The sequence below is a fragment of the Mustelus asterias genome, chromosome 3, assembly GCF_964213995.1.
Source record: "Mustelus asterias chromosome 3, sMusAst1.hap1.1, whole genome shotgun sequence".
NCBI classification, from domain to species: domain Eukaryota; kingdom Metazoa; phylum Chordata; class Chondrichthyes; order Carcharhiniformes; family Triakidae; genus Mustelus; species Mustelus asterias.
Genome location: NC_135803.1, coordinates 56,950,986 through 56,964,897, shown reverse-complemented (window position 1 = coordinate 56,964,897; position 13,912 = coordinate 56,950,986). Strand labels below are relative to the sequence as shown.

The 13,912-nt window shown below is 42.6% G+C and overlaps 1 protein-coding gene across 1 annotated transcript in view; it reads left to right on the top strand.

The window, feature by feature from the left end:
• The window catches only part of ppm1lb (protein phosphatase, Mg2+/Mn2+ dependent, 1Lb), a 156,766-nt gene that overhangs the window by 115,774 nt on the left and 27,080 nt on the right, over positions 1–13,912 (top strand). The window contains exon 2 of the mRNA XM_078209031.1: positions 4,910–5,084. Coding sequence (XP_078065157.1) covers positions 4,910–5,084 — 175 coding nt within the window. The remainder of the gene's footprint in view (positions 1–4,909; positions 5,085–13,912) is intronic.

The following is a 13,912-nucleotide window of genomic DNA, read 5'->3' as shown; positions in this document are numbered from 1 at the left end:
ACTAAACTTTAAATGAATTCAAGTATATTTGAACAGAATACTGTAAATTGTGATTAAACTGTGATTAAACGTAAGGGCCGGGATTCTCCGGCCGTTCATGCCAGCGGGATTTTCTGGTTCCGCCAACAGCGTACCCCCATCCACGGGTTTTGTGGCAGTGTGAAGTGATGGCAATGGGAAATCCCATTGACAGCAGCGGGACCAGAGAATCCTGCCGCTAGCGAACAGTGTGCTGCCGGGAAACACACGGCTGGAGAGGCCGTAAAATCTCACCCACAATATTTTTGAAGTTACGGCCACATGAGGAGGAGTAAAAATGATTCACCTAGCTTAACACCCCAAGTCTGGTCATAACAGGGTTCTCTATGAGTTTAGATGGATGAAGGAATTTACGCACTGTCTGTGCTTAACTATTTACATGCTGAATGTGAAGAAACTAGTCCAGTAGACTTTATTGAGTTTAAAACAAGAAAGGGGTTAGTTTAGCATCAGTTAAAACCCACCCAGGTAAACAAATCAGGAATATTTAAAAAGTTAAACCTGGGTTTGCAACATCCTTGCCCACACCGTCCCCCTCCACCACCACCATCACTACACACACACAAACAAGCATGAAAAATTTACAAGTAATACTGTAGATAGTTATTTCCTTGGACAAATTAAATTCAATGCTGAAAGGTAAAAATAAAATGAGTTCACTGTTTATGAGCCCTTGGTTGCAGTAGACTTTTTTCAACAGTGGTCTTGAGATTTCAGGAGTTGAAGCCCCTGTAAAACTGTAATTGCCAGAGGCAATTTATTTTTTAAATATAATGAGTCTTCCAGAATTTGATGATTTCTCAATCATCAAATTGAGTGCTTTCAGTGAAAAGTTCTCTATCTCTGTCCTGGATTTTAAATGAAAATAGAGATTGGTTTTTAACTTGGGAGAGAAAAGAGAGAGCTGTTTCATTGGCAGCTTTACTAAATTGCAGTTTCGATAGTTGCATGCTATATTCAAAAGAGATTTTAAAAAATGTTTTTTCTAGTATCCAATCACATGACTCCCCCCCCCCCTCCCCCCCATACACACATGTCTTCCCCATAATGGACCCAAATTCTCCCATCGTGCCCACCACAAGACCTTGCCACGGTCCATCGTCCTCAGGCCCCGGGATTCTCCGGTTTTGAGGCGAGCGCAGTCAAAGAATCCCACCAATAATTTCAGAAGATGTTTGTCAAGCTGATGTATGAACCGCCTGTGGATGTTGTCTCTGGCCTATAATGCTCCAGCATTAGCTTCTGAATGATTCACCATCCATCTTGATGTGATAGGAAAAATACCTTTCCGTGCTCTAGTCAATTTCCTATCTCTGCTGAAGAGGTAGCCTTATAGAAATACAATGTGAGGCCCAGTACAGATTTCAGTAAATCCTTTGAAGTTGTTCTTGACATCAGCAGGTGTGACATTCCATAGAAGGATGCTGTGGCGTGTCTGAATTATAATTCATATCGGAACTTTCCAGGAACTAGTCAACTTACAATGCCAGACTTGTAGCAGCTATCTTAACTCAATGTGTTTCCTTGCTTTTAAAGTGTTATTTTTAAACAGTTCAATCAAATATTTGATAAGGCAGTGAAATTGCAGATTGATATCACTCATGCAGAAGTCATGTCGTGGTGATGTTGGCTTTTCACATTTTACTGGCCTCGTGCTGCTTGATTGTGGGTTTTTTTTGTCACTCCCTGACGCTCAGAACTCAAAAACATACATAGACACAGACGGTTTGGTAATGATTGTATCTGTAAGTATTCGGCAAATTCACAGATGCCTTCAGAAATGTCACTAGCAATTTGAAATTACACTAAGTTCAGTTCTTTCTGGAAAATCAGGGCTCCTTGCACTCACAGGTTTGAATTTCAATCTTAGCATTCGTCAGACATTTTAATGTTCAGCCATGGAAGTGAAGAATGTTCTATGTTTTTGCAGGGTTGTTGGAAACTTCTCACTGCCAAATTGTTAGTTCAGGAGAGGAAAGGAGATATAAAACACCTCGCTCTGCAGCAAACATGGTGGCTGCCACCTGAGGAGGAATTACAATGATTACTCCCTCTGGCCAAAGGATGCTGCGGATAGATAACAGTTCCTGAGGCTGCTAAAAAGGATAAATCATGAAAAGTTCAAAATTGATCCATTGAATTCCAAAGTAATGGCATCCAAAGCCCACAGCTATGAAGCTAATTTAAAATGTGCCTCTTGTGTACTGTGCATTTATATTACAGAGAATGGAAAGTGTATATCATAACATATTGAAATATTCTGAACAATTCAGATATTGTCCTACTGTAGTTTTGACACATTGGAAGCAGAGTTGAGTGAATAGGATTGGGTTTGGTTGTTTCTATGAAACAAAATCCCATGTGGTGACATTCATCTCATCTTTAAACTGGCTTTGTCAATACTTTGATAAATGCCACTTTGATGCTTTGCACTCTCTTGTGGGGTTAGTTAGCCATAAAAAAAAACAAGAAAACTGAAAAAAACACAGCTAACTGCTTCAGTACTGCACAAATATAGAGAGCATAGTTCAGTTGCTGCTGAATATTGAAGGGTATGTAAGGACAGGAAGCTGGGAAAAGAAGGAGAGGTGGCTCTATTAATTAAAGATGACAGTAACACAACGGAAAAGGATCACCCAAGTTCAGGGAAAGAGGACACAGAAGGGGTTTGGGTCGAGATGAGGAATGATAAAGGTAGGAAATCATCTATGGAGTGTTCTACAGGCCCTCGAACAGTAACCATATGTTAGGAAAGGGTATCAAAGAAAAACTAATGGGAGCTTGTCAGAAAGGTGTGGCAATTATCATGGGAGATTTTAATCCACAGAAAGACTGGAAAAATCAGATTGGCAAAGGTAGCATAGATAACAAACACATACTGTTTTTGGAATAATTTCTTAGAAATTATGGGGCGGCACAGTGATTAGCACTGCTGCCTCACAATGCCAGGGGCCTGGCCAGGGACCTGGGTTCGATTCCTGGCTTGGGTGACTGTGTGGAGTTTGCACATTCTCCCCATGTCTGCATGGGTTTCCTCTGGGTGCTCCGGTTTCCTCCCACAGTCTGAAAGATGTACTGGTTAGGTGCATTGACCTGAACAGGCACGACGGAGTGTGGCGACTCGGGGAATTTCACAGTAACTTCTTTGCAGTGTTAATGTAAGCCTTACTTGTGACTAATAAATAAACTAACTTTTACATCAGCACTTTCTGGAACCAACAAGAGAGCAGGCTATACTAGAAATGGTATTGTGCAAAGGAGTAGAACTAATTAATGACCTCATAGTGAAGGCGTCTGAGACAGCAGAGGTCATAATATGATTGAATTTTACATTCGGTTTGAAGGAGAGAAGAGTGGGTTTAAGACTAGTATTTCAAATTTAAATAAGGGAAAGTATAGGGGCATGAAAACAGAGCTAGCGAAAAAAATCGGGCAGTTCTGATTGAGAGCTAGGCCATTAGAGATGCATTGGCAGACATTTAAGGAGATATTTCTAAATACGCAGAATAAATACATTCCAATAAGGAAGAAAAATTCCAAGGGGAGGACCAACCATTCCTAGTTAAGTTAAAAATGATGTGGAGGTGCCGGAGTTGGACTGGGGTGGGCACAGTAAGAAGTCTCACAACACCAGGTTAAAGTCCAACAGGTTTATTTGGAATCACGAGCTTTCGGAGCACTGCTTCTTCACCAGATGAGAGGAGGTAGGTTCATAAGCACGGCATATACAGGCAAAGACACAAAAGCAAGATAATTACAGATTGGAATGTGAAAAATGGTTGGAATGCGAGTCTCTATAGGTAATCAAGACTTTATAGGTACAAATAGTGTGAGTGGAGAGACAGCGATAATCACAGGTTAAAGGGGTGTGAATTGTCTCGAGCCAGGACAGTTAGTAGGATTTTACAAACCCAGGCAGTATGGTACGGGTTACAAGTAGTGTGACATGAACCCAAGATCCTAGTTGAGGCCGTCTTCATGCGTGCGGAACTTAGCTATCAGTTTCTGCTTGGCGATTCTACATTGTCATGTGTCTTGAAGGTCACCTTGGAGAACGCTTACCCAAAGATCAGAGGCTGAATGCCCTTAACTGTTGCCTGACTAGAAGGGAACACTCCTGCCTGCCGATTGTTGCGCGGTGTCCAGTTATCTTTTGTCGTAATGTCTGCATGGTCATGGTTCGGGTAGGCCGACAATTGGGGGCGACGGGGGGGGGGGGGGGGGGAGGCTACCGATTGAGAGACTGGCGATTGGGGGAAGGGGGGGTGCAGTGCGCATGTGCCAATCTCTGCACTGACAGATTGGCGCATGTGTAGTGGCCTGCTCAGCGCACTGATGCCGGTCTCTTGGGCGGAATGAAGCACCCCTGCCCCACCCCCCTTCCCCCCATCAGCGTAAATCCCCCTGAGGCACTCTGTGATGCACAGAGTGTCGGAGATTCGTTCAGCTAAGTTCTCCCGTTTCTGTCGTTGGGCACTTAGTTTTGTTTGGGAGAATCCTGGTCTATAGTTCTCTTTCCCACAGCAGAATAGATTAATCACATACTTTCTGAGTGGTTGTATTCAGTAGTTCTAGTTAGAAATATCTGATTTGCGGCAAGTCACAAGGGGAACAATTTCAAGTTCAATTTTTTTTTGAAATCCATCAAATATTTGAAAATTCTGATATTCACTGGGGAAGAGATTAATTTTTCATAGTACCTTATTTGAAAACACCTCGGTATTTAAGTTGACGGCCAGCAATGTCACATAAATAGTCTAATCCATGATTAGAGTTGTTGAATTCCTACAACATTTCTATATTCTGTAACACAATTGTCATAAATATTTGGTTGACATTCCTTTGAGCTCTCCTTTCTTTTTCTGTGCAGTCGGCTGCGGAATATGTGAAGATACACTTGCCCGAGGCTCTGAAGCAACATCTACAAGACTACGAAAAAGATAAGGAAAATAGTGTGTTGTCACATCAAACAATCCTGGAACAGCAAATTCTTGCAATAGACCGTAAAGTGCTTGAAAAACTCTCTGCCGCATATGATGAGGCAGGTAAGTGTCTTGGAAAACTTCCAATAATCAGGGAAACTTTAATCATTTTTAATAATTTGGTGCCTGTTTTTTTTTCTCTTGCAGATTACTGACAGTAAAAACAGTATTGCATTTACAATACAATCTGCTGAAAGCTGTATTATCACTAAAAACCTTTACAAACCTAATCAGTGTGACCATTTACATTACAGACTGGAATGGTAATACCATTCATTTGTGTACAGGCCTGTGAACCTGAAAGTGAATCTAATGTTCAACACACTGGATTAATTTGCACTACAAGTGGATGCTGGTCTAAACAGCTCTAGTGTAACATATTATCAATTGCAGATACTGTTATGTCGAATGGTTAGCACTGCTGCTTCACAGCTCCAGGGTCCCGGGTTCGATTCCCGGCTCTGTCTGTGGGGAGTTTGCACATTCTCCTCGTGTCTGCGTGGGTTTCCTCCGGGTGCTCCGGTTTCCTCCCACAGTCCAAAGATGTGCGGGTTAGGTTGATTGGCCAGGTTAAAAAATTGCCCCTGAGGGTCCTGGGATGTGTAGGTTAGAGGGATTAGCGGGTAAAATATGTGGGGGCAGGGCCTGGGTGGGATTCTGGTCGGTGCAGAGTCGGTGGGCCGAATGGCCTCCTTCTGCACTGTAGGGTTTCTATGATTCTCTAAGTTAAACACCAAACACGTATATTGAATGGCTATTGTTCTTTTTATTTTGTTACCGGCTTCCTCATGTCACCTCATTTCCCGATGAGTTGACTCCTTGCAATGGCTTGAATGTGAATCTTGGCAGTGTGAGTGTTGTTCACTAATCATCCATCTGGGAAAAACATTGTGAAAGACCTCAATCTCATCCTTCCTCGCTTTCCGCACAAAAGAAAATTTCATTCCTTGCCACATGTTCACTGCCCATCATAATGGTTAGAGCAGGGGCAGCACGGTGGCACAGTGGTTAGCACTGCTGCCTCGCAGCGCCAGGGACCCGGGTTCGATTCCCAGCTTGGGTCACTGTCTATGTGGAGTTTGCACGTGTCTGCATAGGTTTCCTCCGGGCCTCCTGTTTCCTCCCACAGTCTGAAAGACTTGCTGTTAGGTGCATTGACCTGAACAGGCGCCAGAGTGTGGCAACGAGGTAAATTTCACAGTAGCTTCATTGCAGTGTTAATGTAAGCCTTACTTGTGACTAATAAAATAAATGTTAAACTACTGTAGTAAACAGCCAGGATATGCACTGAATACTGGTGTTAGTCCCATTGCATTTGCAAATGAACGAGTTAATGCCTGTTCAAGCCACTTTGCCAGATTGTACCATGATTGACTGCAGCATGCATTGTTGCGATTAGTTTGTTCAGTCACACAATTGGTCCTGAAAGGGATGAATAGAGACCACAAGAAAGCTAAACCATTTTTAAAAAATGTTACCTTAATATGAAGCCAAGAGGAATATGAATGCTCCAGCCAACTCCTGATTGAAAGCTTGGGCAGTTGCTGGTAGCAGCTCATCCAACTCAATTCCCTTCCCCCTACTTGGCTCTCCTGAGAATCATAGCTGGCCTCAGAGCCAGCACATCTTGCTGACCCCTTACCCATCTCCTTCCCCGACTAGAACTGGCAAGCTGCCTCTGGAGTTGTGAATAAAAATAACAAGGGATTTTCATGCATATAGTGCCTTTCACAGCGTCAGGACTTATCAAAGCACTATACACCAATTAATGAATGGTACTTGAAGTTCAATGGTGCAGTCTTAATGAGGCTGGCAAACCAATTTGCCATAGTCGTGCTGCCAGACACAATAGGTGTTTCTGCTGCATTGCACTGGAATTGCAGGCCAATTCGGGTATGATATATTTTTAAAGCCATTGCTTTTGGGGCAGATCCAGGAAAGGTTCAGACGAATGATTAAAAAAAAGGGAATGATACAGATGATAGGAATCAAGGTATATAAAGCAGTTGAGTCGTGGTACTGATGACCAATGAACTGATTGAATAGCAGGATAGGTAAAATAACTCCTCAGAGGCCGGTGTCCCTTCACCAGATTCCCTTTATTTACAAATTTATCTCCACTCCTAAGAGTGCTTCAAGCACAAAGTCAGAATCCAAAGTGTTAGTAGACCTGACATTCCTCAATATGTATGCAGGTGAGGCTCCCTGATTGGGCAGACAATCATTACCTCAATCAGGGAGCTCATACTCCAAGAGGCCAACCTCATGGGCCTCGTTGAGGTCATTATAATAGCCTTGAGGAATTGAATGGCCGGCTCCGTTTTGTATGTTTTCCTGCATCATAATTTAAGATGACAAAACCAAAAGCATTTTACATTCAGGATTAATTTCAAGCTTTGTAGTTTGGTCTCAAAACAAGTCCCATAGAGTTAAAGTTGATTTGATGCTCTTTGAATTAAATGTTTGAGATCTTAATTAGAGTGGGTGGATTCTTAGGCTTATTAGTATTATTAAATATAAGTTTTTAAATGCATATAATCAATGAGATTGGAGCCGTGGACTGGATATATGGTAAAACCAGTGAGTGAACCACAAGTGATTATTCAATACCCATATAATGTCAGTGGTAAAACTATGAAACTTCCATGTACAGAAAAAGCACAGCCCCTAAAAGTAACCCCTCATACATACAAAAGATCAGACTCTCACAGAAACAAATGACGCCTCACATAAAATAATTCTATACAGAGAATGAGATAACTATACAAAAAGCAGAACACCCCTCTCCAAAACTGAGAACTATGCGACCACACCCCACCCCATCCCAAACTCACACACAGATAAAAGTGAAGGCCTGTATTCTCCTTTATTCTCCTCATTAGCCCCATCCTCCACAACCTGAAGACTTGGAAGCTTTGCCTATTTGGCTTTGAGGACCACCAAAGAACAGCCGCTGTGTTTTTAATTTTTTTTAACCTATTGTGAAACAACCTTTTCTGACCTTCCAGGCTGAAGAACATTGAAGACTTGGTAGGCCATTCTCCCAGCTCGCTGCACTACTTGAGCAGTGCAGTGGGCCGGGAGGCATCAGCAGGGCCCATTTCACTGGCTTCCTGCTGGGCGCCTCAGCCTTCGTGGGTCTCCAAAACTAAGCATTTTGACGTAACTGATGCGGAGCTGATTACAATATGGAAATCTACATTTCCATATTATTAGTGGGCCCAGGACTGAATTCTCTGAGCCCACTCGCGTCTTCCCTCCACTAGGAGGTTTACTCCTGCTCCCCACTAACAGGGAACAGGCAGCCCAATTCTGCTGGAGGGAAGAGGCCATTGAGGCCCCCCGGGAGGTTGGGGGCAAGAGGGGTGCCCCTTTGGTGGTGCCAGCCCGGCAACCTGGCACTGCCAGAGGGAAAATCTTGCACTGCCCACAGGGAACCTTGGCACTGCCCATCAGGCATCGGGGATCGGTGGGGAGGGAGGGAGTGGTGGCCATCAGTGGGAGGGGAATTGGGACTGTCCGGGGGGGAAGATCGGGGCTGGTCATCAGGATCTGGAGGCCGGGGGGGAGATTGGGGCTTGTGGGAATTTGGGGGGGGGGGGGGGGGGGGGGGGAGTGTGGTGGACATCAGGGCTGGCCTGGGGAGGTCTGGGAGGCGATCCAGCGATCAGGGAGTGGGGGGTGTCTGAAGGCCAGCGATGGGGTTTGTGGGACTGGCCAGTGATCGGGCTAACCAACGATCAGGAGGGGGGGGGCCACTGCGCATGCGCACGGGCCCACTCAGCACTATGCAGCCGGTCTCTCAGGCGGGTATAAGCCCCGCCCCCTGATTCCCAGAGTCAATCCCACTAGGGCACTCTGTGATTCTGTGATGCAGAGTGTCAGAGGTTCATTCTGGAAATCACGCTAAAAAAACTGGTGGGATTTACTCCCATTCTCCCACACGTTGGGAACTTAGAACGTTTTGGGAGTTCTAAGGAGTTTAGGGTGGGGGGTTTGGGAGGAAGGTGGGTAGTTAGTGGGGAGGTTCCATTTTACATCTCCTGATTTTATCTCCATTATTTCAACAAATATTGTTTGATAACACAATTCTATAAGATGTATAAGTAAATATAGAACTCAGTGAGTGGAAATGACAGGAATAGAGGCAGGACATTATAAGGAGCTTACAACTCACCCATACCCAATGAATGCAAACCTTCTGCTGGCTGTTAACTCAGAATTCAAAGCCAGAGTTCTGGTCACCACCTGCTGGGTCTGTGCACGATTCAGAGATGGGAATGCTGCTATTAAGACAAAGGTGTGCTCAAATTCAAAATGTTAAAGTGCAAAAAAAATGGAGTATTATTACTAAATGATTTCTAAGGCTGTCTTAGTTGAATACTGCAAATTCATTTTAAAGCATTAATTACTATGTGATGATTGTTGAAATTAATAAGAATATAAAAATGCACATTTTTGCTTATATAGTTAATAGATTTTTGGTTTTGTTAAATTCATTAACCAGTGACAGTGCACTGTACTGACTTCTGCACTGTCGGGATTTTATGATTCTTAAAACTTTATTCCCTAGCTCTGACTGCAACACTATATTCTGCACTCTCTCCTTCTCTATGTACGGTATGTTTTGTCTGTATAGAATCAATACTTTTCAGTGTATACTAATACATGTGACAATAATGAATCAAAACAAAATCAAAAATCAAACCAAATCAAATCAAAACAGTGACCTTCTTCCCAAACAGTTATCCGAGTTCTTGATGCTCAGATCCCTAGCAGTCTGTACTATTGATTGCCACTGCTGATCCGTTTGCATATTATATTTTATTGTATTTGGTTCCAAATGATTGTAAATGTCATTTTATCTTTTGAACATCATAATTAATTGGTTGTCATTTAAAGCTAAAAGAAATATAAAACATAAAGAGGAACATGTTGCAGATGGTGCATTTTCTCATACAGCTGCTTTTAGGCCAATTTTACTGGGCAGCTGTGCAGAAAGCCTCTCTTTGTCATAGGTTGGCATGTGCCTTGCCAAACCCAGAAGTGCAGAGAAATTTAAAAAGGACAACTTTAGAACTTCTTAAATTTTCTAAACATCAGTCATGATTCCTCCAGCGTTGCCATCTACTTTCTTTTCTTGAACATGGATCAGCCCCTGAATTTATTGTCACCTTCCCAATACATGTATACCTTTCCTGCAATGACCTTTGTGAATCCATCCAGTCTGATTTATTTCTCTGCCAAAGCAGCAGAACAACCATCTTCGAGAGTGTGATTATGTTGCATTCACACTCCTCAAGCATCTTGTAGCCTTTGAAACCATGCTCCTCTAACACCTCTGTTGTCCTCACTGGGAAGAGTTTTAATAACACCAGGTTAAAGTCCAACAGGTTTATTTGGTAGCAAATGCCATTAGCTTTCGGAGTGCTGCTCCTTCGTCAGATGGAGTGGATATCTGCACTCAAAACAGGGCATACAGAGACACAAAATCAAGTTACAAAATACTGATTAGAATGCAAATCTTTACAGCTGATCAGGTCTTAAAGATACAGACAATGTGAGTGGAGGGAACATTAGGTACAGGTTAAAGAAATGTGTTTTGTCTCCAGACAGGACAGCCAGTGAGATTCTGAAAGTCCTTACTGGTTCCACTCTTAATTATCTGATCCCATCAGTCTCCAGTAGCAGTTCTTTCTCCCGGCCCTGCACCATCCCTCTGTTCCTTCTGGACCACAACACCTCTGCCAAAACCACCCACCCGTCCATGAATATCCTTGAGAGCAAAGATAAATCACAGTTTAATTCTCCACCCGCAACTTTATCTTTATTTCTTAAGTTCTTTCTCCTTTGCTATAACCCTTTCGATTTGCAAACAGCTGTCATCACTGTCCTTCACAAATGCCCACTCTAAACCTTTTTGTCCTGGCTATCCTATTACTTCTTCTCCAACCTCCTCCTACTCCTCACCAAACATGTTGTTGCCCCTCAAGTAAAATTCCTCAGTCCACCTTTGAATCTCTCTAATCAAGTTGTTTTTCCTGTCACAACACTGAAACCGTTCTATTCAAAGTCACAAATGATCACCTTTTGACTGTGATCATGGTTCAGCACCCTCTGCATTCTCCTTCATTCCTACGGAATCTATAACCTGGTAATCATACCACCTTCACTTGGTTCACTTCTACCTATTCAGTCATTGTCAGGGACTGTTATGTTAAGAGTACCACAGGGATCTGCCCCAAGACAACAACATCTGCAAACACTGGATCAGCTTCCACATGAATACTGGCAACATTCAACTATATCCTTCTGCCTCCTATCTCGACTTATTTACTGCCTTTATGTTATCAGACTTCTTGTCTAATGTCCTGCCTTGGATCAGCTGCAGTTTCCTCTAAGTAAACAAAAAGCCATTGTTTTTGGCTTCCACGGCACATTTCATTGTTTAACTGTGCAATAATTAATCCCCTATATAAACATTGAGCTGTGGTGAACATAACCCATCCCAATGGGACCATTACAAAGCGAATAGTGTACTCAAAGAACTCAGATTTTCCTGTTCCAAGACTTGTTTGTTATCACAGCTTGATTTCAGTGTGATACTAGATATTGTGGAATAGCTATTAAAATTCCTGATCCATTCAATAGATGATAGAGAATTAACAGCATTTATAAACTTTTAAAAGCCCAGTTGTGATTTAACGCAGTTTACTGAAAGTTTAAATGATAATTCACTCAATAATGAAATCTATCTTCACATCATTATTGATCACACATCACATCATCATTACATTCCTCCGGATGTTCCCGTTTCCTCCCACAGTCCGAAAGACGTGCTGGTTAGGTGCATTGGCCATGATATGTTCCCCATCAGTGTACCTAAACAGGCGCTGGAGTGTGGCGACTAGGGGATTTTCACAGTAACTTCATTGCAGTGTTAATGTAAGTCTACTTGTGACACTAAGAAATAAACTTTAAAGCTTTATTTCGTACCACTCTATTCGTTCATGGATTCACTTACTGCTGCACCCCTCCCTTGCTCCTCATTTATATTTCCTCATCTAGTTGGCTAATTCCTCCTCAACTCTTTCAGTGTTGCTCAGTGATCACCAGCTTGAGATCCATTTCTGCAAAATGCGACATGTATTGCAGGTCCTTCCCCTCCGCCATATGTTGTGTGTTCTCGAGCCCTGTGTTGGTGCAATGCAATTTGTCCAGAACACGGGGGGTTAAATACTATTCAAAGCTGGGATTTTAATTACTGACCTTTCAGTTAGAAATCCCATGCAATAACACTGAAGTTAAACAGCGAGGATTCCATTTAACTAGTGTTTACTCAAACTACCCAATTTAGCTGCTGGCTGGGATTAATGATTTGTAAACTTAACCCCAGTTTCAGTGTGGGAGGCAGGGCGAGAGGGAAGTGGCCATCATCGCACCAGTGTGAGACCTAGACATTTTGTGGTCATGCTCAATTTTGTGTTCTTACCCTGACTCCCACCAGGATTGATGTGGAGACTGGCCTGTCTGGTTGGGAGGATGTGGGGATCACAAAGCTGGAGGCCACTACTAGAGACCCAAGGAAAAATATCCAGCGTGGATGATTATGTGAAATTGAGTGGGAGTGGAGGGTGGGGCGGTTGTAACTCTCAGTGTTAGAGAAGGTGGGAGCAACCCAGGACAGAGTGGCTACAACTTTACATGTGTCAGGTGGTGTTCAGTACTCTATGTTTGTCACAAGAATCCTTAAATCAACTTAAATTGAACTTACTTATACTACCTCTGGACCTGAAGCACTTTGCACTATTAAATTTGTGTGCCATGTCTGAATTATACTGTCAGATACTGGAACTTAAATATTAAATATTTATGAGACCCCAGAATGCCTTTGTTGGGTGCTTTTGGTGTGTCCAACAACCCACAATTTACATATTGCAGGGTGGTGGGTTGAATGAGGGGGGTGGCGGATTGTGGCCAAAATTTAACATCAAACACAAGCAGGGTTAAATTCAAGGATGAAGTCTCCCATAGCACATTTAGAGTCTAGCCTGTTGGAATATATTTAGAATCTAGGAACTGTGAACTCTAAAATCTGGATCTAACCAAGGCATAAATCTGAAAAAATAGCACAAATGGATCTGTTCAATTTGTCATATTCCTTAAATAATATTACTTAGAGTAAATTGTTATTAGCAACTCACCAAGACTCTTTCAATAGCACCTTCCAAACCCACTATTTCTATCATCGAGAATGATGTGGGCAGCAGATGCATGGCAGCACTGCCACTTGCAAGTACTGATCCCAGGGCACACACCATCTGGCATGGAGATATATCACCATTCTTTCACTGTCACTGGGACAAAAACCTGGAATTTCTTTCCTAATCGCACTGTTGGTGTATCTACATAACATGGACTGCAGCTGTTGAACATGGCAGCTCACAACCATCCTCTCAAGGGTAATTAGGGATGGACAGTAATTGTTGGCTTTGCAAGTAATGTTCACATCCCAACAACAAATTTTGAAAGAAGAATTAAGTTGCTGATGAGAGATAATGATCCCCTTTTCCCCCAGTTCAGGTAAGCTGCAATCCAATCCCTTGTGGAGTTGAGTTGTAAATCAAATAAGTGTGATGCCTAAGTAACCAGAATTACAGAGCAACGAATATAAATATTTCTTGGTGTAGCAAAGTGTGTTTTTCAGAAGGTAGGCATAGCATTTGGAAGGAATAATGAAAAGCAGAAATATCTCCAGGAGCGCTGACAATTTATGTACAGGTGACAGCTATTCATGCAAGCTTTCTTGCAAACTCAACAGTCGTTCTTAAGTAGGCGATGACTTACTCTGCGTTTCCATTTCTATATTGTGAGTTACTCGTAGTTACAAT